Source organism: Rhamphochromis longiceps, linkage group LG3 (genome assembly GCF_057381845.1).
Source record: "Rhamphochromis longiceps isolate RC_006_pf linkage group LG3, R_longiceps_female_GT1.1, whole genome shotgun sequence".
NCBI classification, from domain to species: domain Eukaryota; kingdom Metazoa; phylum Chordata; class Actinopteri; order Cichliformes; family Cichlidae; genus Rhamphochromis; species Rhamphochromis longiceps.
In genome coordinates, this window is record NC_140559.1 from 29,662,459 (window position 1) to 29,688,299 (window position 25,841).

General features: G+C 44.6%; 1 protein-coding gene and 16 non-coding genes across 19 annotated transcripts; all 17 read left to right on the forward strand.

The window, feature by feature from the left end:
• Nucleotides 1-342: 342 nt before the first annotated feature.
• LOC146673907 (transmembrane protein 184C-like) lies at nucleotides 343-9,879 on the forward strand. Of its 3 annotated transcripts, none has more exons than XM_085393364.1 (12): nucleotides 343-639; nucleotides 1,637-1,794; nucleotides 2,074-2,204; nucleotides 3,021-3,057; nucleotides 3,221-3,426; nucleotides 3,509-3,583; nucleotides 4,374-4,467; nucleotides 4,846-4,958; nucleotides 5,057-5,156; nucleotides 6,033-6,110; nucleotides 6,298-6,391; nucleotides 9,244-9,879. In XM_085393364.1, the coding sequence occupies exons 2-12, from the start codon at nucleotides 1,678-1,680 to the stop codon at nucleotides 9,516-9,518; spliced, it is 1,320 nt and encodes a 439-aa protein (XP_085249490.1). In that variant the 5' UTR covers nucleotides 343-639; nucleotides 1,637-1,677; the 3' UTR covers nucleotides 9,519-9,879. The 3 variants fall into 3 exon arrangements, with proteins under 3 accessions (XP_085249490.1, XP_085249474.1, XP_085249481.1); XM_085393348.1 differs by having other exon boundaries at nucleotides 343-616; XM_085393355.1 differs by having other exon boundaries at nucleotides 343-610.
• A 748-nt stretch (nucleotides 9,880-10,627) lies between these two features.
• Nucleotides 10,628-10,700, forward strand: trnaa-agc (transfer RNA alanine (anticodon AGC)). The gene has a single exon. It is a non-coding gene; the product is annotated as a tRNA-Ala (tRNA).
• Nucleotides 10,701-11,759: 1,059 nt separating this feature from the next.
• Nucleotides 11,760-11,841, forward strand: trnas-gcu (transfer RNA serine (anticodon GCU)). Its single transcript has one exon. It is a non-coding gene; the product is annotated as a tRNA-Ser (tRNA).
• Nucleotides 11,842-12,478: 637 nt separating this feature from the next.
• Nucleotides 12,479-12,551, forward strand: trnaa-agc (transfer RNA alanine (anticodon AGC)). The gene has a single exon. It is a non-coding gene; the product is annotated as a tRNA-Ala (tRNA).
• Nucleotides 12,552-13,610: 1,059 nt separating this feature from the next.
• trnas-gcu (transfer RNA serine (anticodon GCU)) lies at nucleotides 13,611-13,692 on the forward strand. The gene has a single exon. It is a non-coding gene; the product is annotated as a tRNA-Ser (tRNA).
• Nucleotides 13,693-14,329: 637 nt separating this feature from the next.
• trnaa-ugc (transfer RNA alanine (anticodon UGC)) lies at nucleotides 14,330-14,402 on the forward strand. The gene has a single exon. It is a non-coding gene; the product is annotated as a tRNA-Ala (tRNA).
• A 1,069-nt stretch (nucleotides 14,403-15,471) lies between these two features.
• trnas-gcu (transfer RNA serine (anticodon GCU)) lies at nucleotides 15,472-15,553 on the forward strand. Its single transcript has one exon. It is a non-coding gene; the product is annotated as a tRNA-Ser (tRNA).
• A 637-nt stretch (nucleotides 15,554-16,190) lies between these two features.
• On the forward strand, nucleotides 16,191-16,263 carry trnaa-ugc (transfer RNA alanine (anticodon UGC)). The gene has a single exon. It is a non-coding gene; the product is annotated as a tRNA-Ala (tRNA).
• A 1,059-nt stretch (nucleotides 16,264-17,322) lies between these two features.
• trnas-gcu (transfer RNA serine (anticodon GCU)) lies at nucleotides 17,323-17,404 on the forward strand. The gene has a single exon. It is a non-coding gene; the product is annotated as a tRNA-Ser (tRNA).
• Nucleotides 17,405-18,041: 637 nt separating this feature from the next.
• Nucleotides 18,042-18,114, forward strand: trnaa-agc (transfer RNA alanine (anticodon AGC)). Its single transcript has one exon. It is a non-coding gene; the product is annotated as a tRNA-Ala (tRNA).
• Nucleotides 18,115-19,173: 1,059 nt separating this feature from the next.
• trnas-gcu (transfer RNA serine (anticodon GCU)) lies at nucleotides 19,174-19,255 on the forward strand. The gene has a single exon. It is a non-coding gene; the product is annotated as a tRNA-Ser (tRNA).
• A 637-nt stretch (nucleotides 19,256-19,892) lies between these two features.
• On the forward strand, nucleotides 19,893-19,965 carry trnaa-agc (transfer RNA alanine (anticodon AGC)). Its single transcript has one exon. It is a non-coding gene; the product is annotated as a tRNA-Ala (tRNA).
• A 1,059-nt stretch (nucleotides 19,966-21,024) lies between these two features.
• On the forward strand, nucleotides 21,025-21,106 carry trnas-gcu (transfer RNA serine (anticodon GCU)). Its single transcript has one exon. It is a non-coding gene; the product is annotated as a tRNA-Ser (tRNA).
• A 637-nt stretch (nucleotides 21,107-21,743) lies between these two features.
• Nucleotides 21,744-21,816, forward strand: trnaa-agc (transfer RNA alanine (anticodon AGC)). The gene has a single exon. It is a non-coding gene; the product is annotated as a tRNA-Ala (tRNA).
• Nucleotides 21,817-22,875: 1,059 nt separating this feature from the next.
• trnas-gcu (transfer RNA serine (anticodon GCU)) lies at nucleotides 22,876-22,957 on the forward strand. The gene has a single exon. It is a non-coding gene; the product is annotated as a tRNA-Ser (tRNA).
• A 637-nt stretch (nucleotides 22,958-23,594) lies between these two features.
• Nucleotides 23,595-23,667, forward strand: trnaa-agc (transfer RNA alanine (anticodon AGC)). The gene has a single exon. It is a non-coding gene; the product is annotated as a tRNA-Ala (tRNA).
• Nucleotides 23,668-24,726: 1,059 nt separating this feature from the next.
• On the forward strand, nucleotides 24,727-24,808 carry trnas-gcu (transfer RNA serine (anticodon GCU)). Its single transcript has one exon. It is a non-coding gene; the product is annotated as a tRNA-Ser (tRNA).
• The last annotated feature ends 1,033 nt before the right edge of the window (nucleotides 24,809-25,841 follow it).

The window sequence follows — 25,841 nt, forward strand, 5'->3', positions numbered from 1 at the left end:
TCTCATAACTTTATTGTTTTCAGATACTTTTATTATTTTACTCTGCTACTTTGTAACCTAGTTTTTAATTTCATAATATGTCTCATAGTTTGAATTAGTTGATTCATCATTCTGACTTTTAATCTCATAATTGTAATTTAGCATTTTGATTTTTTTCTGCATTATTACTAATAATGTTTACAATATTGTTTAAGTCTAAAAATATTTTAAGAAATATTTTTTTATTGGCGTCAACGAGCTTCCATACATACGAAAAACATGTCCTTGAGCAGAGGTAATTTAATTTGAAAGTTCACGCCCTGTTTGTGGCGCTTTTCCGCTGACCACGTGACTGACGGACAGCGGGGAGCTGGGTGAGGTCCCAGCCTATGACGTGGGCGCGTAAACACGGGAAAGGGCGAACACGGACATCGGTGTGTGTGGTCGATCGATCCGGATCAGTCCGGTGGTCTGACAGTGATCTGGGGTCTACTGAAAACATCAAAGGGGATCAGCTGGGCTTCATTTTGCAGCGTGTGGTTGGGCGGAGGAAGGATGCGTTGCCTGGTAACAGAGAACGGAGTGAGGATGAAAGCAGGCCAACCGTCGCTCTGAGTGAACGTCTTCCGCCGTAACGGTCCACATTTTCTTCTTTTAACAGTTCGGTTTAAATCTATTGTATCGAACCAGCAGCTTTTTAACTGATCAGCGGATAAAGGTGGTGATGCCTGAAGAATACACCGTGTACTGACCTCATTACACGCTGGGCATTTAAGATTTTTACGACATTTTAAAGCTGTAATACGCCTTTAAGAGGCTACATGAGGGATGCTTTAACCCCAACGGTCATTTTAACACGTTTAAGGCTAATATACCTAATTAATATGGATGGATACAGTGGTGGTTCCTAAAGCCCTTAAGATATTAAACTTATGTGTTTTTTGGTATAATAGGGATCACATAGTGCACTGTTTACCAAAATATTACCCACAGATTTCAGTTTATTTGAGTTTTAGTGCTATAAATCAGTCTAACTTCAAGAGTAGGACCCATAAATAATTACTTTTTACTTATTTAAACATAAGCTAGATTTTTTAAAATGTATTCTATCAGTTCTAATTTGGCAAAATCCAAACTTTGTATGCAGTTAGTGGAGATTTTAAGTCCAAGGTTGCGTTTTACAAAGTTTTATTGATATTTTATTGGCTTTTACTGACAGAATAAATAAATATAAGGCAGTTTTCTCCGCTCAACACTAGTGTCATACTTTAGTTTGTTTATGGGCTAATTAACAGGTGTTTTAAATACTAAAAACTCCAATTTGAAAGATTGTGTGGAGGGTTTTTCACAGAGATATTCTCCAGAAATGTCTGTTTATCTGGTTGGAATCAGTGCCAGCTTGCAGAGTGTTAAGTTGTTAAGTAAGCACAAGTCAAATTACACATCCTTTTGTCATTATTAATCCAGACAAATGCCATCATAAAGTAAATCTGTGCTCTTTTTGTGCAGTTTGCTAAGATTTTTATGCAATCATTTGTTCAAAATTGTGATTTTCAGGTCAAATAAAGAGTGTGTAATGAAATGAATGGGTTAATTACACATGCTGCAGCAATTTTAATTGTCCGCCTTAACAACCTGCCTGTGGTCTGTGGTTTAGGATGTGTGCCTGTAGTCTGCGTTGAGGGTGAAGCTGCCGTCATGCCGTGTACATGTGCAGAGTGGAGGAGGTGGATCCGCCCGCTGGTTCTGGTGCTTTATGCCCTCCTGCTGGTCGCTGTGCTGCCGCTCTGCATCTGGGAGCTGCAGAAGGACAAAGTACTGACACCTCCACCTGTGCTCATCTGTGGACCAAACATAGTCGCATGATCTCGTAGCCCCCTGTTCATGCTGTAATAAGCAGACTGTATATAAAAGATGGACTCATCTTTAGTAGTTTATCTGTTTTTTATCTTTAATGTATAAAAAGGGTGGAGTTTTATTTATGCAGTGTTCTCACTGCACAAAAAAACACAACAGTCCTGCAGTGACTAACTGTGATGTTGCAGGAAGGATGTTGGATACACTTTAAAGCCTGCGGTCTGTGTCTGCGTGCAGGTCGGCACTCACAGTAAAGCCTGGTTCATCGCTGGCGTCTTTGTGTTTCTGACCATCCCGATCTCGCTGTGGGGGATCCTGCAGCACATGGTGCACTACACACAGCCTGAGCTGCAGAAGCCCATCATCAGGTAAACACACACACACACACACACACATGCACTTCAGTTCTGTCTTCAAACACTCTAAATATCTCCACAGATACACTGAAGCAGGTCTGACAGAGTCTGACTTTAGGACTGTTGTATTTGACGTCAGCAACGAGGCGTCAGGTGTAAAAATGAAATAAGCTGCAGATTTCAAGCTGGATGCTGAAGTTGAAGGAAAAAGCAGAAAGTGGGTATTTTGTGCCTAAAAGCCTACTCTTGTTGGTAGCTATTAAATTTAATCTAATTTGAAAAGTCTAAAATTAGCTTCAGCAGTGAAGCTCTGAGGATGTTTTCCTCCATCTGTTATGCTGGGAACACTTCAGAAAGGCCAATGTGAGCAGCAGGGATGATTACAGCAAGATAAACCTGCCTCAGCATTTGATTTTTAATTAAAACAAACTTGGAACATTTATGAGTCTACCTTTCAAAATAAAAGTCTAAATCCAAATGTATCAGTAGATGTGAAATTGTTAGAATTACTTACTCCACACTATATTAAGATTTTTTTAGTCAAACAGGAGTTTGAAAAAAAATGATAAGAACAACTCTGAGCAGAGCTGCTGGTCTCCAGAGCTTGCAGTGGTTGGACTATGTGGCATAACTTACACAGACTGCATATAAACGTTGGATGTAGCCACTTTGACTTCACCCACTATTTTTTAATCTCTTGTTCTGAAGCGTTAACTTTAGCATTATGGTTGTTGCCATGTTGTTTTTGGGACTATAAGTGGCTGTGTGATGTTTAGTGGAGTGCTAACTTATGAGCTAAAGTTAGCTTGCTCTGTCTCTTTTCAACAGGATACTGTGGATGGTGCCGATCTACAGTTTGGACAGTGTGAGTCATTGTTACACACAAACGAACACAGACATCCAGCGACACAGACCCTTCAGTATTTTCTTCCTTTGCCGTGTTTATAACTCTTTTACACTTAATGAAATTCATCAAATTCTTTCCCTCATGTGACCTTTATGATTTCTGCTTGTTGAACGTCTTTCAGTGGCTGGCCCTGCGATATCCCAACCTGGCCATCTACGTGGACACGTGCAGGGAGTGCTACGAGGCCTACGTCATTTACAACTTCCTGGTTTTCCTGCTGAACTTCCTGAGTAACCAGTACCCCAGCCTGGTGCTCATGCTGGAGGTCCAGCAGCAGCAGCCACATCTGCCCCCGCTGTGCTGCTGCCCACCATGGCCCATGGGAGAGTAAGAAGAAGGGAGGTCACAGAGAGGGAGTTCAAAGTGTGTGATGAATGGATGCATGTTAAGTTTTTTCTCTCTCTGTCAGGGTGCTGCTGTTCAGGTGTAAGCTGGGAGTCCTGCAGTACACTGTGGTCAGACCAGTTACCACAGTGATAGCGCTGTGAGTTTTGTGCTATAACTGTAATGTTTTATAGCCTAATGTTTGTAACTGTAGCAGTAATACTTGATGTTGATTCCAGCTATTGGCTGTAGTCTTTCTGTTAGCTGTTGAAATATATCTATTTTTTCCAACATGATTAGTAATGCAGGATGAAACCTCTCCTTGTGTTTAGTGTGATAATTCAATCACTGCTAACCTACTTAGAGCAGCCGTGGCCCATTTTATCACCTAAAACTCTCCTGTGGTCCAAACAGACCTTTACTCAGAGCTGTGCTCATCACATGAGCCTAACAGAAAGTATTTTCTTTACTGCGTTTTCACTGATCTTCTGCTTGTTAAGGCTGTACAGAATCCTGCTGTTAGCAACCATGACATTTTTATTCAAACCTCATTCAACAGTTTTGATTTATAAGTGAAACAAAATGTTTTCATTATATATTATTTTATAAACATCACTGTCTTGATATTTTTACTTGAACTAGAAAATAATGTTCAAAATCAGTAATATTTAAAAAAAAAAACCAGAATGAAAATCACCTCTGACTTGACTGAAAATGAAAATAAAAGCCGTTTTTTCTACTGTAAAAATTTACAGTAACTTGTTTTTCCCACGTATGTATTCACAGCGATATCCACATGGAACAGTAGAGTACTGTACACCATTTTCTTTATTTTTCTACCTCAGTTTGGGAAAGTGTAGATGTTTTCATTTGTTTTGTAATCTGAGAGCAAACTGAAAAAACAGTGAAGTTTGTGACCTGCTAAAGTGACTGATTGCTTTTGTGTGCAGCATCTGTCAGCTCTGTGGGGTTTATGATGAAGCAAACTTCAGCTTCAGAAACGCCTGGTCCTACCTGGTCATAATCAACAACATATCACAGCTGGTAAAGACTCAGCGTCATCATCACAGAGCAGCAGTTTCGCATTCCCAGTGTGTCAAATACACCTGTTTCTGGTTGTTAGCACACCTGGTTACATCTGGATTATTGTGGGGTTTTTTGTATTTGAACATCTGGTATGAGACTGCATTACATCAGAGCATGTAGTACAAACATTAGCCCCCAGCCCGAAACTTACCTGAACCCTGTTTAACCTTTACACAGTTTTTTTTTAAGCCAGTATCCTTCAGAAAAAGTGAAAACTGATCGCTGAGGCTTTTTTTTTAGGTTATCTCAGTTAATACTAAATTTAAAATCTATGATTTCTGTGAACAAGAGATCAAGTAAAATTCCAAAATTATATTTTTGTTTCTTTCTCTGCAGTTTGCCATGTATTGTCTGGTGTTGCTCTATCGAGCTCTCAGGGAGGAGCTGATGCCCATCAGGCCTGTGGGGAAGTTCCTCTGTGTCAAACTGGTCGTGTTCGTCTCCTTCTGGTAAGAATGGGAGTGTGATTGTAATAGCTTTGGGTTTTGAGCCGTTTCATTTTTCCCTTTAAACAGATGCAGTGCTGATACATTCATTTTGTCTCCAGGCAGGCGGTTTTAATAGCACTGCTGGTGAAGGTTGGTGTGATCTCTGACAAACACACCTGGGACTGGGACAGCGTGGAGGCCGTGGCTACTGGTCTGCAGGTACAGATCATACTGCTGCATCAGTCAGCTGACCTTTGATTTATTTGTCTTCATGTTTAGATAACAGGTGAGATTTCCTGGACTTTTAGCAGAGATTAAAATTTAGCAACGTTCAGCTTTCTGTACAGATTAGAAGACAAATGAACTAAAAACAGTAAAAGCGATGAAAATAAATGCCACAGTGTTCAGATAAAGCATGAAAACTGAGTAGCAGAATAAAAAGAGGACTTTAATGACACTTGCTGATGGGTGCTGCAGAAAAACTGGCAAGAAACCAACAATAGCCCAAACATCAAGGAGTTGAACTAAAAATGCAAAAAATGAAGTATCACACCAAAAACAGAAGCAAAGTCACAAAATAATATGGAGAATTAGGTGAAATGAAGTACTGTAAACATCATTAGTGTGATATTAGGATCACACTCAGCAGCAGTGCAGTGTTTCCTAAGGCACTTTGTGAAAACAGTAAGGTACACTGAAAACTTTGAGGGTCCAGGAAGAAGAAGAAGAAGACTGAGCAGCAGGGAGGGATTTAAACAGGTACATCCTCGAAATATGACAGAAAAGCTGCCTGATATCAGACAGAACTCTGACTCTCACATCTGGAATCAAACCAACACAAAAGATGATGGAAAAGTAAACCATTCAGTACAAATTTGTATATATTTCTGGTCTTTCTGCATGAATTGATGGAACAGCTAAAATGAAACAGGATGAAACATCAGAAAAACTGACTTCTTAAGGTGAAATGACTGCAAGAGGCACACAAAAACACAAGGCACAAAATAAGGAAATCAATTTTTTTTTAAAAACAGTTAAACACATTTTACGCTGCTGTTTCTATTCTGAAAGATAACTGAGTTTTTACTCATATAGGACTTCATCATCTGCATAGAGATGTTTCTGGCTGCCATCGCTCACCACTATACCTTCACCTACAAGCCCTATGTACAGGTAACCCTATCTATCTATCTATCTATCTATCTATCTATCTATCTATCTATCTATCTATCTATCTATCTATCTATCTATCTATCTATCTATCTATCTATCTATCTATCTATCTATCTATCTATCTATCTATCTATCTATCTATCTATCTATCTATCTATCTATCTATCTATCTGTTTCTGTCCATCAGGAAGCAGAGGAGGGGTCGTGTTTTGACAGCTTTTTGGCCATGTGGGATTTCTCTGATATCAGAGCTGATGTCAGTGAGCAGGTCCGCCATGTTGGTGAGTGTCTGACTCAGAAATCATCACAGTATGTGGAAATGACACTGAAGCAGTTTGTTGAGGAACACATCAGTGATTGGAAATGGGGCTAAACTGCTTTTGGTGCTACTGTTCTCTCTGTTTTAGATGTTCTTACAGTTTTTCTCAGTTGCTTTGGTGCGTTTCTCAGAACACCATTAACATTTGCACAGCAGTTAGTGCATTTCCCAAAACAATTAGTGCAAACTGCAAAACCTAGTGGATAGCCTGCAAAAGCACGTCACATGCACAGAATTGATTATCCATACCTCAAAAGCAAGTATCCATGTCAATGAAACTGTCAGTGCCATCAAAATGAAAAGTCTTGACACCATCTTTATGAACAAGATAGTCAAATGGCATTGTCATGTTTCCACTATGACAGTTTATAATTTCAGTGTTTCCCATTGCAAAAACAATTGGTGACACCTGAAAATGCTGATGACAGCACTATGGCCTACCTGTACAGCCATCTGAAATGTGCAGTAAAGTCACTGTAGATGTTATGGGAGTCTTGGGAGTAACTGAGACACTGAATACGTACGTTTCACATTTCCATTGTGTAGAAGTGTTTGTAATCCTACAGAATTGTGCAAAAGAAAAATATGCTACAGTCACTTGTTCACTGTAGAATACATGTAAACATAAAATCACCCATTTGGTAGAGCTGTGCACTAATGTGAACAATAAACAGCACATGTAACAGTACAGTAAATCATTCTGGCACATCCAGACGTTCCTGTCTGTCTGGCCACATATTTTCATCTACATCACAACAGATGTTATCCCTCGCAATGCAGCGAGGAAAGTATCTCCTGGAGTGGCGAATCCATCCTCTGCAGGACCCTGCTGTGATGTCGTCACATGCTGCATCCATGGCTGCTAGCAGGGCCATTTGCTCATGTGGATGACGGTCATAAACTTTCCACCTCCAGGCAGAGAAAAACTCCTCTATTGGATTAAGGAATGGGGAATATGGAGGGAGATATTCAACCAGAATTCTGTCATGTGCTGCAAACCACTCTCTGACCTGATGGGAGTGGTGAAAACGGACATTATCCCAGACAACAACATACTTGCTGAGTTGGCCTCCACCTCTCTCATTCTCAGGGACTAGGTCCCTGTAAAGAGTGTCTAAAAATGTCAGGAGATGTTGGGTATTGTATGGACCAAGAAGGGGGACATGGGTGAGGACGCCGTTGTCTGAGATGGCTGCACACATGGTAATATTCCCTCCGCGCTGACCAGGGACTTCAGTGGTTGCCCTTTGTCCAATGCGATTTCTTCCACGCCTTCTGCCTTTGGCCAGATTGAAATCTGCCTCATCAACATATATGAATGTGTGCAGTGTTTCCCTGGCTTCCAGCTCCAGTACACGCTTTAGAGAGAGACAGAAATGCAATGTCACAATATGCCTGTGTACAGTAACAAACAGTAATGCATGCATTTGGTAAAACACATTGTAGAGTATGTGCTGTGGAATTGCAAGTGTACTGCATGAAACTACGAAGTACTGTAAAACAGTTTGCAGTGCAGAACATAGAAGACCAGCTTTACCTGCACATACTGGTGACGGATCTCCTTCACCCTGTCACTGTTTCGTTCAAATGGCACTTTATACAATTGCTTCATGTGGATTTCATTTTTCTTGAGTACTCTGTCAATTGTTGAAATTGAAACAGATTCAATATGGCCAAATACCGTGTAATTCTCTATGACAGCGCTTTGTATGTCTCTCAGCTTTATTGCATTGTTTGCAATGACCATTGCACAAATGGCTTCTTCTTGCTGTGGGGTAAAAAGGGGCCCTCTTCCGCCTCCGCGAGGTTGTCTTACAATCCTATGTGGTGCAGAGTGAACTTTTTGTGAAATTGCAAATACAGTACAGTAACATGTGATGTGTCTGAGATGGCACAGTACAGTACAGTGTATTACTGTTTGCATACCTGTTTTCCCTACGGAATGTTTGAATGATTGAACTGACAGTAGTTCTTCCAATATTGGGTTGCACCCTTCGACCAGCCTCCTCCATGGTGAGGCCGTGATTGACAACATGGTCCACAATTGTAGCCCTTATTTCATTAGGAATCCGCCTATATCTGCCTCTTCTCCCTCTTCCCCTTCCCCTTCCTCCCCGCATCCTCACCCCTCTTCCACGGTGCTGACCTTCCATTTTGTGTCACAGAAGTGTAGAAATGGTACACACTAGCTCCTGCGCAGTTTATATATGTTTGCCAATTGGGGATTCACAGGATTCATCCATAATTGACAGTGAACAAGTTGTTTGTCATTGGTTACAACTAAACTTTCACACGCCTCCTCATGAGTGACAGCTGTAATTCACCTGAGATCAATTGTTCAATTTCGGAGACATTTCCAGGAAAAATGATACAGAAAGGTATAGGATTTGCTTGACAGATGGCCAATATTTGGCATGTGATAACTAGTTCAACAATTTTGTGTGTGATGACTCAAGCAATGGATGTATGACTATTAGTTTTATTGGGAACGACTATTCAGCATCCATAGGTATGATTACTTTTGACTGACATGACATAAGCAAATGGAAATGTCAGAAAGCAGCAGGGAAATGTATGGAAGCAACTGATTCATGTCCAAAATCATTTGCAGTTTGTTCAGAGAGAGGAGAAATTGCTACTATGATGTGCACAAATGACTGAGTGTTGTGGAGGTTGAACTAATAGTTATGAGAATTTCAATTCTGATCTGAGAAACGCACCAAAGCGACTGAGAAAAACTGTAATTTTGAGTGTAGAAAAAGGGAAAAAAGACACTGCAGCTGTTACATGTTTGTTTCCTCCCTCCCCGCTCAGGTCGGACGTTCCTGGGTCGTCCCAACAAGATGTATTTCGGTGCTGCGGCTCGACCCGAGCACACTGAGCACACCGGCCTCCTCGCAGCCACCTCGCAGGACCCCATCGCCGTGGCAGCCACGTCGATGCCCACCTCCCCTTCGTCAAGTGGGCGCTATCAGGGGCTCGGCCACACCACGGCACCCCACTCTATCTCCGCTCCTGCTGGGTTCACGTCCTCGTCTTGGGATGAAGACAGCGAAGGGTCTCCTCCACAGGCGGGTGGAGCCCAATAACAACAGGGACGTACAGCAAAGAGGAGAGAAAGAGACTCTCAGTTTCTGTATTCAAATCTAAAACAAACTATAAACATGAACTCTTCTGAACTTTCTGCACTTACGTTTAAAAAAAAAAACGAAGCCAAGCATACAAGCATACTGTAACGTTAAAGCCATGTTTGTTGGAAATCTTTGGTATTTAAAAATAACTACTCAGATTTCAATGTCTGAATATGTATTTTGATGTCAAATGATGTAATTTTGATAAATGTATCTGTCGCGTGTGAAGGAAAAGGATTGGAGAGTTTTCAGCAGGTTATTCGAGCTAGCTTTGACTATTTCTTCTAACTTATTATACATAAATAAACAGACTGTGCTATGAGCAATCACAAGTGTAGTCCTGTACCTCTGATAACTCAAAAACATCCCTTAACTATCTGAAGAACAAACATCAGCATAGTAATATGTCTGTGAAGGTTCTCAGTCATCCAGGTCATCGTAGTCAAAGGAGCTTGCTAAGAAAAGCATCTGGACTTCTTTAAGTTGCTTGAAGACGTTTCACCTCTCATCCGAGAAGCTTCTTCAGTTCTAAGGTCAAATGGTGGAGAGTCCCAGATTTAAACCTAGTGAGAGTATCCCCCCGCAGAGGGACAAAAGGACCCCCCGATGATCCTCTAATCGGCTGAGCCAAGGTGTGAAACTGGGTGTGGGTCCCAATCAGCCAGAGTTTCGGGTGAGCTCTTTGTGAAACCTGGGCCTACCTTATCATGCGAATACCTGAGGTCAGATGGCCCAGGATATGAGTGGGCGTTAAGGCGTCTGGGGAGGGAACTCAAAACTGGATTATAGATGCTATCTATAATCCAGTTTTGAGTTCCCTATTATAGATTCTATCTCCTCCAGAAGCAGCTGAAAGGTGCTTCCACAAACGGTGACAGTCTCCCAGCATAATGTGTAGTGCCCAGACTAGAGTTGGTCCTTAATGTCTCGTATGCGCAGTGATTCTACCACAGGGTCTTGTTGTAGTTGGCATGCCCAGAAACCCATGAAGGCGAGGCGTCCTTTTTAGATCCCCCGGAGTTAAAGGTCCATATGACAAGATGAAGCTACAATCCCCAACCGTCAAAGGGGAATTAGCTCAAATGGGAGAGCGCTCGCTTAGCATGCGAGAGGTAGCGGGATCGATACCCGCATTCTCCAGTGACCCTTTGCACATCCCCGAGATGCCAACCAGCAAATTCTGCATCCAATCCATTGGTTTTGTCTCATTATGTCTATGACTTTACTCATTATACTCACTTTTCAAGGCTTTGTGTCATCACTTCAGGGAAGCATTCAAAGGAAAAGAAAAAGTAATGTTGTCGTGTAAATAAGAATGCTAGGGGTGCTAGACCAATGGCAAAGGAAAAGCCTTATAGTGAGTTCAAGGTGAGCCTTGACACTAAGCATGGAGAAAGGGACTTGTACCAATTGGTATGGCAGAGAGATGAAGCTGGAAAGGATGGACAGCAGTTTAAAGTCATTAAGGGTGGAAATGGTAATGTGCTAACAAGGGAAGGAGTACTTTGAAGGGAAGATGTGGGTGGAGACCAAATAAAGGGGTGATTTGTGACACCAGGATAGCAGCAAGTGTGAAAGGCAAGCTTTACAGGACGGTGGTGAGAACTGCTCTGATGTATTGTTTTATGACTGTGGCACGGAGGAAAAGACGAGAGGCCGAGATGGAGTTGTCAGAGTTGAAGATGGTAAGTTTTTTTATGTTGGGAGTGTCCAGGATGGAAAAAGATTAGAACTGACTATGTCAGAGGGACAGCTGGGGTTGAGCGGTTTGGAGACAAAGTTAGACCGGTAAGGCTGCGGTGGTTTGGAAATGTGCAGAGGAGGAAAATAAGATATACTGGGAAAAGGGTGTAAAATATGGAGCTGCTAGGCAGGAGGAAAAGAAAAATACAGAAGAGAAAGTTCATGGATCTAGTTGAGGAGGACATGAAGAGGGTTGCTGTGACAGAGGAGAATGCTAGGGGCAGGGTGAGATGGAGGCAGATGATCCACTCTGGCAACCCCCAAGAAGAACAGGCTCAAAGAAGAAGCCAGCATCACTCCAGGCTTCTACCAAAGTGTTACGCAGCCCCTCGTGGGGGATCTGGAGTAGATTTCCCTGCGTCGATACACTAGCGCTCAGCTCGCATTTTGTCCATCCAGACTACATGGTCGCAGAATAAATTCCCAATTCTGCTGGCAAAGAAACTGCAGCAACGAGATGAGGTGGCCGAGAGGTTAAGGCGATGGACTGCTAATCCATTGTGCTCTGCACGCGTGGGTTCGAATCCCATCCTCGTCGAGTCCTCTTTCTACTTATCTTAATGCATGTTGTGAGATTGGCTGCCAAAGTAGGCATGATGCAATGCCTCAGCTCTTCTTTGGCTCAGTACTCCCTATAGTTCACCATGTGGTCTTGTTGCACAGGTCACGTTAAAGAGAATGGTCTGCTAATACAATGGCCAAAAGATACTTTGTTTCCAGAATAGTCAGTACTCCAAACGAACGCATGTGGCTTCCTTTGGCAAATGTTTATTTGCACGTCTCCTCTGAGTACCTTTCAGGTACTGTCAGGCTAACGCTGGCTTTAAACCTCATCAGTGTTTGTCCATCTGAGGTGATTTTCTCCCCTCTTACCTTCACAATACTGGCCGATGGCAGCCAAGAGTCACGCAGCAATGCCCCCAGTCCAGTCTGACATCTCTTTTTCTCCAGAAGCAGCTGAAAGGTGCTTCCACAAACGGTGACAGTCTCCCAGCATAATGTGTAGTGCCCAGACTAGAGTTGGTCCTTAATGTCTCGTATGCGCAGTGATTCTACCACGGGGTCTTGTTGTAGTTGGCATGCCCAGAAACCCATGAAGGCGAGGCGTCCTTTTTAGATCCCCCGGAGTTAAAGGTCCATATGACAAGATGAAGCTACAATCCCCAAGCGACAAAGGGGAATTAGCTCAAATGGGAGAGCGCTCGCTTAGCATGCGAGAGGTAGCGGGATCGATACCCGCATTCTCCAGTGACCCTTTGCACATCCCCGAGATGCCCACCAGCAAATTCTGCATCCAATCCATTGGTTTTGTCTCATTATGTCTATGACTTTACTCATTATACTCACTTTTCAAGGCTTTGTGTCATCACTTCAGGGAAGCATTCAAAGGAAAAGAAAAAGTAATGTTGTCGTGTAAATAAGAATGCTAGGGGTGCTAGACCAATGGCAAAGGAAAAGCCTTATAGTGAGTTCAAGGTGAGCCTTGACACTAAGCATGGAGAAAGGGACTTGTACCAATTGGTATGGCAGAGAGATGAAGCTGGAAAGGATGGACAGCAGTTTAAAGTCATTAAGGGTGGAAATGGTAATGTGCTAACAAGGGAAGGAGTACTTTGAAGGGAAGATGTGGGTGGAGACCAAATAAAGGGGTGATTTGTGACACCAGGATAGCAGCAGGTGTGAAAGGCAAGCTTTACAGGACGGTGGTGAGAACTGCTCTGATGTATTGTTTTATGACTGTGGCACGGAGGAAAAGACGAGAGGCCGAGATGGAGTTGTCAGAGTTGAAGATGGTAAGTTTTTTTATGTTGGGAGTGTCCAGGATGGAAAAAGATTAGAACTGACTATGTCAGAGGGACAGCTGGGGTTGAGCGGTTTGGAGACAAAGTTAGACCGGTAAGGCTGCGGTGGTTTGGAAATGTGCAGAGGAGGAAAATAAGATATACTGGGAAAAGGGTGTAAAATATGGAGCTGCTAGGCAGGAGGAAAAGAAAAATACAGAAGAGAAAGTTCATGGATCTAGTTGAGGAGGACATGAAGAGGGTTGCTGTGACAGAGGAGAATGCTAGGGGCAGGGTGAGATGGAGGCAGATGATCCACTCTGGCAACCCCCAAGAAGAACAGGCTCAAAGAAGAAGCCAGCATCACTCCAGGCTTCTACCAAAGTGTTACGCAGCCCCTCGTGGGGGATCTGGAGTAGATTTCCCTGCGTCGATACACTAGCGCTCAGCTCGCATTTTGTCCATCCAGACTACATGGTCGCAGAATAAATTCCCAATTCTGCTGGCAAAGAAACTGCATCTACGAGATGAGGTGGCCGAGAGGTTAAGGCGATGGACTGCTAATCCATTGTGCTCTGCACGCGTGGGTTCAAATCCCATCCTCGTCGAGTCCTCTTTCTACTTATCTTAATGCATGTTGTGAGATTGGCTGCCAAAGTAGGCATGATGCAATGCCTCAGCTCTTCTTTGGCTCAGTACTCCCTATAGTTCACCATGTGGTCTTGTTGCACAGGTCACGTTAAAGAGAATGGTCTGCTAATACAATGGCCAAAAGATACTTTGTTTCCAGAATAGTCAGTACTCCAAACGAACGCATGTGTCTTCCTTTGGCAAATGTTTATTTGCACGTCTCCTCTGAGTACCTTTCAGGTACTGTCAGGTTAACGCTGGCTTTAAACCTAATCAGTGTTTGTCCATCTGAGGTCATTGTCTCCCCTCTTACCTTCACAATACTGGCCGATGGCAGCCAAGAGTCACGCAGCAATGCCCCCAGTCCAGTCTGACATCTCTTTTTCTCCAGAAGCAGCTGAAAGGTGCTTCCACAAACGGTGACAGTCTCCCAGCATAATGTGTAGTGCCCAGACTAGAGTTGGTCCTTAATGTCTCGTATGCGCAGTGATTCTACCACGGGGTCTTGTTGTAGTTGGCATGCCCAGAAACCCATGAAGGTGAGGCGTCCTTTTTAGATCCCCCGGAGTTAAAGGTCCATATGACAAGATGAAGCTACAATCCCCAACCGTCAAAGGGGAATTAGCTCAAATGGGAGAGCGCTCGCTTTGCATGCGAGAGGTAGCGGGATCGATACCCGCATTCTCCAGTGACCCTTTGCACATCCCAGAGCAGCCCACCAGCAGGTTCTGTAGTCAGTCCATTGATTTTGTCTCATTATGTCTATGACTTTACTCATTATACTCACTTTTCAAGGCTTTGTGTCATCACTTCAGGGAAGCATTCAAAGGAAAAGGAAGGAAAAGAAAAAGTAATGTTGTCGTGTAAATAAGAATGCTAGGGGTGCTAGACCAATGGCAAAGGAAAAGCCTTATAGTGAGTTCAAGGTGAGCCTTGACACTAAGCATGGAGAAAGGGACTTGTACCAATTGGTATGGCAGAGAGATGAAGCTGGAAAGGATGGACAGCAGTTTAAAGTCATTAAGGGTGGAAATGGTAATGTGCTAACAAGGGAAGGAGTACTTTGAAGGGAAGATGTGGGTGGAGACCAAATAAAGGGGTGATTTGTGACACCAGGATAGCAGCAGGTGTGAAAGGCAAGCTTTACAGGACGGTGGTGAGAACTGCTCTGATGTATTGTTTTATGACTGTGGCACGGAGGAAAAGATGAGAGGCCGAGATGGAGTTGTCAGAGTTGAAGATGGTAAGTTTTTTTATGTTGGGAGTGTCCAGGATGGAAAAAGATTAGAACTGACTATGTCAGAGGGACAGCTGGGGTTGAGCGGTTTGGAGACAAAGTTAGACCGGTAAGGCTGCGGTGGTTTGGAAATGTGCAGAGGAGGAAAATAAGATATACTGGGAAAAGGGTGTAAAATATGGAGCTGCTAGGCAGGAGGAAAAGAAAAATACAGAAGAGAAAGTTCATGGATCTAGTTGAGGAGGACATGAAGAGGGTTGCTGTGACAGAGGAGAATGCTAGGGGCAGGGTGAGATGGAGGCAGATGATCCACTCTGGCAACCCCCAAGAAGAACAGGCTCAAAGAAGAAGCCAGCATCACTCCAGGCTTCTACCAAAGTGTTACGCAGCCCCTCGTGGGGGATCTGGAGTAGATTTCCCTGCGTCGATACACTAGCGCTCAGCTCGCATTTTGTCCATCCAGACTACATGGTCGCAGAATAAATTCCCAATTCTGCTGGCAAAGAAACTGCAGCAACGAGATGAGGTGGCCGAGAGGTTAAGGCGATGGACTGCTAATCCATTGTGCTCTGCACGCGTGGGTTCGAATCCCATCCTCGTCGAGTCCTCTTTCTACTTATCTTAATGCATGTTGTGAGATTGGCTGCCAAAGAAGGCATGATGCAATGCCTCAGCTCTTCTTTGGCTCAGTACTCCCTATAGTTCACCATGTGGTCTTGTTGCACAGGTCACGTTAAAGAGAATGGTCTGCTAATACAATGGCCAAAAGATACTTTGTTTCCAGAATAGTCAGTACTCCAAACGAACGCATGTGTCTTCCTTTGGCAAATGTTTATTTGCACGTCTCCTCTGAGTACCTTTCAGGTACTGTCAGGCTAACGCTGGCTTTAAACCTCATCAGTGTTTGTCCATCTGAGGTGATTTTCTCCCCTCTTACCTTCACAATACTGGCCGATGGCAGCCAAGAGTCACGCAGCAATGCCCCCAGTCCAGTCTGACATCTCTTTTTCTCCAGAAGCAGCTGAAAGGTGCTTCCACAAACGGTGACAGTCTCCCAGCATAATGTGTAGTGCCCAGACTAGAGTTGGTCCTTAATGTCTCGTATGCGCAGTGATTCTACCACGGGGTCTTGTTGTAGTTGGCATGCCCAGAAACCCATGAAGGCGAGGCGTCCTTTTTAGATCCCCCGGAGTTAAAGGTCCATATGACAAGATGAAGCTACACTCCCCAACCGACAAAGGGGAATTAGCTCAAATGGGAGAGCGCTCGCTTTGCATGCGAGAGGTAGCGGGATCGATACCCGCATTCTCCAGTGACCCTTTGCACATCCCCGAGATGCCCACCAGCAAATTCTGCATCCAATCCATTGGTTTTGTCTCATTATGTCTATGACTTTACTCATTATACTCACTTTTCAAGGCTTTGTGTCATCACTTCAGGGAAGCATTCAAAGGAAAAGAAAAAGTAATGTTGTCGTGTAAATAAGAATGCTAGGGGTGCTAGACCAATGGCAAAGGAAAAGCCTTATAGTGAGTTCAAGGTGAGCCTTGACACTAAGCATGGAGAAAGGGACTTGTACCAATTGGTATGGCAGAGAGATGAAGCTGGAAAGGATGGACAGCAGTTTAAAGTCATTAAGGGTGGAAATGGTAATGTGCTAACAAGGGAAGGAGTACTTTGAAGGGAAGATGTGGGTGGAGACCAAATAAAGGGGTGATTTGTGACACCAGGATAGCAGCAGGTGTGAAAGGCAAGCTTTACAGGACGGTGGTGAGAACTGCTCTGATGTATTGTTTTATGACTGTGGCACGGAGGAAAAGACGAGAGGCCGAGATGGAGTTGTCAGAGTTGAAGATGGTAAGTTTTTTTATGTTGGGAGTGTCCAGGATGGAAAAAGATTAGAACTGACTATGTCAGAGGGACAGCTGGGGTTGAGCGGTTTGGAGACAAAGTTAGACCGGTAAGGCTGCGGTGGTTTGGAAATGTGCAGAGGAGGAAAATAAGATATACTGGGAAAAGGGTGTAAAATATGGAGCTGCTAGGCAGGAGGAAAAGAAAAATACAGAAGAGAAAGTTCATGGATCTAGTTGAGGAGGACATGAAGAGGGTTGCTGTGACAGAGGAGAATGCTAGGGGCAGGGTGAGATGGAGGCAGATGATCCACTCTGGCAACCCCCAAGAAGAACAGGCTCAAAGAAGAAGCCAGCATCACTCCAGGCTTCTACCAAAGTGTTACGCAGCCCCTCGTGGGGGATCTGGAGTAGATTTCCCTGCGTCGATACACTAGCGCTCAGCTCGCATTTTGTCCATCCAGACTACATGGTCGCAGAATAAATTCCCAATTCTGCTGGCAAAGAAACTGCAGCAACGAGATGAGGTGGCCGAGAGGTTAAGGCGATGGACTGCTAATCCATTGTGCTCTGCACGCGTGGGTTCGAATCCCATCCTCGTCGAGTCCTCTTTCTACTTATCTTAATGCATGTTGTGAGATTGGCTGCCAAAGTAGGCATGATGCAATGCCTCAGCTCTTCTTTGGCTCAGTACTCCCTATAGTTCACCATGTGGTCTTGTTGCACAGGTCACGTTAAAGAGAATGGTCTGCTAATACAATGGCCAAAAGATACTTTGTTTCCAGAATAGTCAGTACTCCAAACGAACGCATGTGGCTTCCTTTGGCAAATGTTTATTTGCACGTCTCCTCTGAGTACCTTTCAGGTACTGTCAGGCTAACGCTGGCTTTAAACCTCATCAGTGTTTGTCCATCTGAGGTGATTTTCTCCCCTCTTACCTTCACAATACTGGCCGATGGCAGCCAAGAGTCACGCAGCAATGCCCCCAGTCCAGTCTGACATCTCTTTTTCTCCAGAAGCAGCTGAAAGGTGCTTCCACAAACGGTGACAGTCTCCCAGCATAATGTGTAGTGCCCAGACTAGAGTTGGTCCTTAATGTCTCGTATGCGCAGTGATTCTACCACGGGGTCTTGTTGTAGTTGGCATGCCCAGAAACCCATGAAGGCGAGGCGTCCTTTTTAGATCCCCCGGAGTTAAAGGTCCATATGACAAGATGAAGCTACAATCCCCAAGCGACAAAGGGGAATTAGCTCAAATGGGAGAGCGCTCGCTTAGCATGCGAGAGGTAGCGGGATCGATACCCGCATTCTCCAGTGACCCTTTGCACATCCCCGAGATGCCCACCAGCAAATTCTGCATCCAATCCATTGGTTTTGTCTCATTATGTCTATGACTTTACTCATTATACTCACTTTTCAAGGCTTTGTGTCATCACTTCAGGGAAGCATTCAAAGGAAAAGAAAAAGTAATGTTGTCGTGTAAATAAGAATGCTAGGGGTGCTAGACCAATGGCAAAGGAAAAGCCTTATAGTGAGTTCAAGGTGAGCCTTGACACTAAGCATGGAGAAAGGGACTTGTACCAATTGGTATGGCAGAGAGATGAAGCTGGAAAGGATGGACAGCAGTTTAAAGTCATTAAGGGTGGAAATGGTAATGTGCTAACAAGGGAAGGAGTACTTTGAAGGGAAGATGTGGGTGGAGACCAAATAAAGGGGTGATTTGTGACACCAGGATAGCAGCAGGTGTGAAAGGCAAGCTTTACAGGACGGTGGTGAGAACTGCTCTGATGTATTGTTTTATGACTGTGGCACGGAGGAAAAGACGAGAGGCCGAGATGGAGTTGTCAGAGTTGAAGATGGTAAGTTTTTTTATGTTGGGAGTGTCCAGGATGGAAAAAGATTAGAACTGACTATGTCAGAGGGACAGCTGGGGTTGAGCGGTTTGGAGACAAAGTTAGACCGGTAAGGCTGCGGTGGTTTGGAAATGTGCAGAGGAGGAAAATAAGATATACTGGGAAAAGGGTGTAAAATATGGAGCTGCTAGGCAGGAGGAAAAGAAAAATACAGAAGAGAAAGTTCATGGATCTAGTTGAGGAGGACATGAAGAGGGTTGCTGTGACAGAGGAGAATGCTAGGGGCAGGGTGAGATGGAGGCAGATGATCCACTCTGGCAACCCCCAAGAAGAACAGGCTCAAAGAAGAAGCCAGCATCACTCCAGGCTTCTACCAAAGTGTTACGCAGCCCCTCGTGGGGGATCTGGAGTAGATTTCCCTGCGTCGATACACTAGCGCTCAGCTCGCATTTTGTCCATCCAGACTACATGGTCGCAGAATAAATTCCCAATTCTGCTGGCAAAGAAACTGCAGCAACGAGATGAGGTGGCCGAGAGGTTAAGGCGATGGACTGCTAATCCATTGTGCTCTGCACGCGTGGGTTCGAATCCCATCCTCGTCGAGTCCTCTTTCTACTTATCTTAATGCATGTTGTGAGATTGGCTGCCAAAGTAGGCATGATGCAATGCCTCAGCTCTTCTTTGGCTCAGTACTCCCTATAGTTCACCATGTGGTCTTGTTGCACAGGTCACGTTAAAGAGAATGGTCTGCTAATACAATGGCCAAAAGATACTTTGTTTCCAGAATAGTCAGTACTCCAAACGAACGCATGTGGCTTCCTTTGGCAAATGTTTATTTGCACGTCTCCTCTGAGTACCTTTCAGGTACTGTCAGGTTAACGCTGGCTTTAAAACTAATCAGTGTTTGTCCATCTGAGGTCATTGTCTCCCCTCTTACCTTCACAATACTGGCCGATGGCAGCCAAGAGTCACGCAGCAATGCCCCCAGTCCAGTCTGACATCTCTTTTTCTCCAGAAGCAGCTGAAAGGTGCTTCCACAAACGGTGACAGTCTCCCAGCATAATGTGTAGTGCCCAGACTAGAGTTGGTCCTTAATGTCTCGTATGCGCAGTGATTCTACCACGGGGTCTTGTTGTAGTTGGCATGCCCAGAAACCCATGAAGGCGAGGCGTCCTTTTTAGATCCCCCGGAGTTAAAGGTCCATATGACAAGATGAAGCTACAATCCCCAACCGACAAAGGGGAATTAGCTCAAATGGGAGAGCGCTCGCTTAGCATGCGAGAGGTAGCGGGATCGATACCCGCATTCTCCAGTGACCCTTTGCACATCCCCGAGATGCCCACCAGCAAATTCTGCATCCAATCCATTGGTTTTGTCTCATTATGTCTATGACTTTACTCATTATACTCACTTTTCAAGGCTTTGTGTCATCACTTCAGGGAAGCATTCAAAGGAAAAGAAAAAGTAATGTTGTCGTGTAAATAAGAATGCTAGGGGTGCTAGACCAATGGCAAAGGAAAAGCCTTATAGTGAGTTCAAGGTGAGCCTTGACACTAAGCATGGAGAAAGGGACTTGTACCAATTGGTATGGCAGAGAGATGAAGCTGGAAAGGATGGACAGCAGTTTAAAGTCATTAAGGGTGGAAATGGTAATGTGCTAACAAGGGAAGGAGTACTTTGAAGGGAAGATGTGGGTGGAGACCAAATAAAGGGGTGATTTGTGACACCAGGATAGCAGCAGGTGTGAAAGGCAAGCTTTACAGGACGGTGGTGAGAACTGCTCTGATGTATTGTTTTATGACTGTGGCACGGAGGAAAAGACGAGAGGCCGAGATGGAGTTGTCAGAGTTGAAGATGGTAAGTTTTTTTATGTTGGGAGTGTCCAGGATGGAAAAAGATTAGAACTGACTATGTCAGAGGGACAGCTGGGGTTGAGCGGTTTGGAGACAAAGTTAGACCGGTAAGGCTGCGGTGGTTTGGAAATGTGCAGAGGAGGAAAATAAGATATACTGGGAAAAGGGTGTAAAATATGGAGCTGCTAGGCAGGAGGAAAAGAAAAATACAGAAGAGAAAGTTCATGGATCTAGTTGAGGAGGACATGAAGAGGGTTGCTGTGACAGAGGAGAATGCTAGGGGCAGGGTGAGATGGAGGCAGATGATCCACTCTGGCAACCCCCAAGAAGAACAGGCTCAAAGAAGAAGCCAGCATCACTCCAGGCTTCTACCAAAGTGTTACGCAGCCCCTCGTGGGGGATCTGGAGTAGATTTCCCTGCGTCGATACACTAGCGCTCAGCTCGCATTTTGTCCATCCAGACTACATGGTCGCAGAATAAATTCCCAATTCTGCTGGCAAAGAAACTGCATCTACGAGATGAGGTGGCCGAGAGGTTAAGGCGATGGACTGCTAATCCATTGTGCTCTGCACGCGTAGGTTCGAATCCCATCCTCGTCGAGTCCTCTTTCTACTTATCTTAATGCATGTTGTGAGATTGGCTGCCAAAGAAGGCATGATGCAATGCCTCAGCTCTTCTTTGGCTCAGTACTCCCTATAGTTCACCATGTGGTCTTGTTGCACAGGTCACGTTAAAGAGAATGGTCTGCTAATACAATGGCCAAAAGATACTTTGTTTCCAGAATAGTCAGTACTCCAAACGAACGCATGTGGCTTCCTTTGGCAAATGTTTATTTGCACGTCTCCTCTGAGTACCTTTCAGGTACTGTCAGGCTAACGCTGGCTTTAAACCTCATCAGTGTTTGTCCATCTGAGGTGATTTTCTCCCCTCTTACCTTCACAATACTGGCCGATGGCAGCCAAGAGTCACGCAGCAATGCCCCCAGTCCAGTCTGACATCTCTTTTTCTCCAGAAGCAGCTGAAAGGTGCTTCCACAAACGGTGACAGTCTCCCAGCATAATGTGTAGTGCCCAGACTAGAGTTGGTCCTTAATGTCTCGTATGCGCAGTGATTCTACCACGGGGTCTTGTTGTAGTTGGCATGCCCAGAAACCCATGAAGGCGAGGCGTCCTTTTTAGATCCGCCGGAGTTAAAGGTCCATATGACAAGATGAAGCTACAATCCCCAACCGACAAAGGGGAATTAGCTCAAATGGGAGAGCGCTCGCTTAGCATGCGAGAGGTAGCGGGATCGATACCCGCATTCTCCAGTGACCCTTTGCACATCCCCGAGATGCCCACCAGCAAATTCTGCATCCAATCCATTGGTTTTGTCTCATTATGTCTATGACTTTACTCATTATACTCACTTTTCAAGGCTTTGTGTCATCACTTCAGGGAAGCATTCAAAGGAAAAGAAAAAGTAATGTTGTCGTGTAAATAAGAATGCTAGGGGTGCTAGACCAATGGCAAAGGAAAAGCCTTATAGTGAGTTCAAGGTGAGCCTTGACACTAAGCATGGAGAAAGGGACTTGTACCAATTGGTATGGCAGAGAGATGAAGCTGGAAAGGATGGACAGCAGTTTAAAGTCATTAAGGGTGGAAATGGTAATGTGCTAACAAGGGAAGGAGTACTTTGAAGGGAAGATGTGGGTGGAGACCAAATAAAGGGGTGATTTGTGACACCAGGATAGCAGCAGGTGTGAAAGGCAAGCTTTACAGGACGGTGGTGAGAACTGCTCTGATGTATTGTTTTATGACTGTGGCACGGAGGAAAAGACGAGAGGCCGAGATGGAGTTGTCAGAGTTGAAGATGGTAAGTTTTTTTATGTTGGGAGTGTCCAGGATGGAAAAAGATTAGAACTGACTATGTCAGAGGGACAGCTGGGGTTGAGCGGTTTGGAGACAAAGTTAGACCGGTAAGGCTGCGGTGGTTTGGAAATGTGCAGAGGAGGAAAATAAGATATACTGGGAAAAGGGTGTAAAATATGGAGCTGCTAGGCAGGAGGAAAAGAAAAATACAGAAGAGAAAGTTCATGGATCTAGTTGAGGAGGACATGAAGAGGGTTGCTGTGACAGAGGAGAATGCTAGGGGCAGGGTGAGATGGAGGCAGATGATCCACTCTGGCAACCCCCAAGAAGAACAGGCTCAAAGAAGAAGCCAGCATCACTCCAGGCTTCTACCAAAGTGTTACGCAGCCCCTCGTGGGGGATCTGGAGTAGATTTCCCTGCGTCGATACACTAGCGCTCAGCTCGCATTTTGTCCATCCAGACTACATGGTCACAGAATAAATTCCCAGTTCTGCTGGCAAAGAAACTGCATCCACGAGATGAGGTGGCCGAGAGGTTAAGGCGATGGACTGCTAATCCATTGTGCTCTGCACGCGTGGGTTCGAATCCCATCCTCGTCGAGTCCTCTTTCTACTTATCTTAATGCATGTTGTGAGATTGGCTGCCAAAGAAGGCATGATGCAATGCCTCAGCTCTTCTTTGGCTCAGTACTCCCTATAGTTCACCATGTGGTCTTGTTGCACAGGTCACGTTAAAGAGAATGGTCTGCTAATACAATGGCCAAAAGATACTTTGTTTCCAGAATAGTCAGTGCTCCAAACGAACGCATGTGGCTTCCTTTGGCAAATGTTTATTTGCACGTCTCCTCTGAGTACCTTTCAGGTACTGTCAGGTTAACGCTGGCTTTAAACCTCATCAGTGTTTGTCCATCTGAGGTGATTGTCTCCCCTCTTACCTTCACAATACTGGCCGATGGCAGCCAAGAGTCACGCAGCAATGCCCCCAGTCCAGTCTGACATCTCTTTTTCTCCAGAAGCAGCTGAAAGGTGCTTCCACAAACGGTGACAGTCTCCCAGCATAATGTGTAGTGCCCAGACTAGAGTTGGTCCTTAATGTCTCGTATGCGCAGTGATTCTACCACGGGGTCTTGTTGTAGTTGGCATGCCCAGAAACCCATGAAGGCGAGGCGTCCTTTTTAGATCCGCCTGAGTTAAAGGTCCATATGACAAGATGAAGCTACAATCCCCAAGCGACAAAGGGGAATTAGCTCAAATGGGAGAGCGCTCGCTTAGCATGCGAGAGGTAGCGGGATCGATACCCGCATTCTCCAGTGACCCTTTGCACATCCCCGAGATGCCCACCAGCAGGTTCTGCATCCAATCCATTGGTTATGTCTATGACTTTACTCATTATACTCACTTTTCAAGGCTTTGTGTCATCACTTCAGGGAAGCATTCAAAGGAAAAGGAAGGAAAAGAAAAAGTAATGTTGTCGTGTAAATAAGAATGCTAGGGGTGCTAGACCAATGGCAAAGGAAAAGCCTTATAGTGAGTTCAAGGTGAGCCTTGACACTAAGCATGGAGAAAGGGACTTGTACCAATTGGTATGGCAGAGAGATGAAGCTGGAAAGGATGGACAGCAGTTTAAAGTCATTAAGGGTGGAAATGGTAATGTGCTAACAAGGGAAGGAGTACTTTGAAGGGAAGATGTGGGTGGAGACCAAATAAAGGGGTGATTTGTGACACCAGGATAGCAGCAGGTGTGAAAGGCAAGCTTTACAGGACGGTGGTGAGAACTGCTCTGATGTATTGTTTTATGACTGTGGCACGGAGGAAAAGACGAGAGGCCGAGATGGAGTTGTCAGAGTTGAAGATGGTAAGTTTTTTTATGTTGGGAGTGTCCAGGATGGAAAAAGATTAGAACTGACTATGTCAGAGGGACAGCTGGGGTTGAGCGGTTTGGAGACAAAGTTAGACCGGTAAGGCTGCGGTGGTTTGGAAATGTGCAGAGGAGGAAAATAAGATATACTGGGAAAAGGGTGTAAAATATGGAGCTGCTAGGCAGGAGGAAAAGAAAAATACAGAAGAGAAAGTTCATGGATCTAGTTGAGGAGGACATGAAGAGGGTTGCTGTGACAGAGGAGAATGCTAGGGGCAGGGTGAGATGGAGGCAGATGATCCACTCTGGCAACCCCCAAGAAGAACAGGCTCAAAGAAGAAGCCAGCATCACTCCAGGCTTCTACCAAAGTGTTACGCAGCCCCTCGTGGGGGATCTGGAGTAGATTTCCCTGCGTCGATACACTAGCGCTCAGCTCGCATTTTGTCCATCCAGACTACATGGTCGCAGAATAAATTCCCAATTCTGCTGGCAAAGAAACTGCAGCCACGAGATGAGGTGTCCGAGAGGTTAAGGCGATGGACTGCTAATCCATTGTGCTCTGCACGCGTGGGTTCGAATCCCATCCTCGTCGAGTCCTCTTTCTACTTATCTTAATGCATGTTGTGAGATTGGCTGCCAAAGAAGGCATGATGCAATGCCTCAGCTCTTCTTTGGCTCAGTACTCCCTATAGTTCACCATGTGGTCTTGTTGCACAGGTCACGTTAAAGAGAATGGTCTGCTAATACAATGGCCAAAAGATACTTTGTTTCCAGAATAGTCAGTACTCCAAACGAACGCATGTGGCTTCCTTTGGCAAATGTTTATTTGCACGTCTCCTCTGAGTACCTTTCAGGTACTGTCAGGCTAACGCTGGCTTTAAACCTCATCAGTGTTTGTCCATCTGAGGTGATTGTCTCCCCTCTTACCTTCACAATACTGGCCGATTGTTAGGTATTTTAGTACCATGGTAGCATTTACTGGATATTGTTTTATAGTGACATTATGCAGGAAAACTCTGTCATTCAATAAGGCCCCTTTGTTTTAGTTATTTTTCTCTTTGACCCAAGAATTGATGTGTGAGAATCACAGGCTGGTACAAGGTTGAAATACCACAGAGATCACTCCCTCAGCTACATTAGTTTCTTAATCTTTTAGACGCCTGTTGAGGCCAAATGGTTTGTTTCAGATTTCACTAATGTAAGAACTCTTTGTTTTGTGCCTTGAAAATATGTCGCTGAGATAATCACAATTGTAGCTGAACTGATACACTACACAAAGGATGCTTCTTCACCCAAGGGCAGGAAGACGCTGCCTTATCTTGGTCTGTACTGGTTTAAACTGATAAATCTGCTGTCTCATGAATTTTACCCTCTATATAAACTGTTGTACTTGTGAATAAAGTTGAGTCAATTTGGGAAGACAACCTGAAGCAGTCTCTGTTTTCTTGTTCTCCCAAGCTGCTCCCGAGCTCGTACTAACACGCTGAATGGCATGCTTGAATATTACTTGAGAATATATTTGACTGTGTTACAGACTAAGGGACATTCTCTGCTGATAGGTGAAGGTACATTCTCTGCTGATAGACGTCCACGCCTCGAAGGAAGTCGATCCACGGATTAGGCCC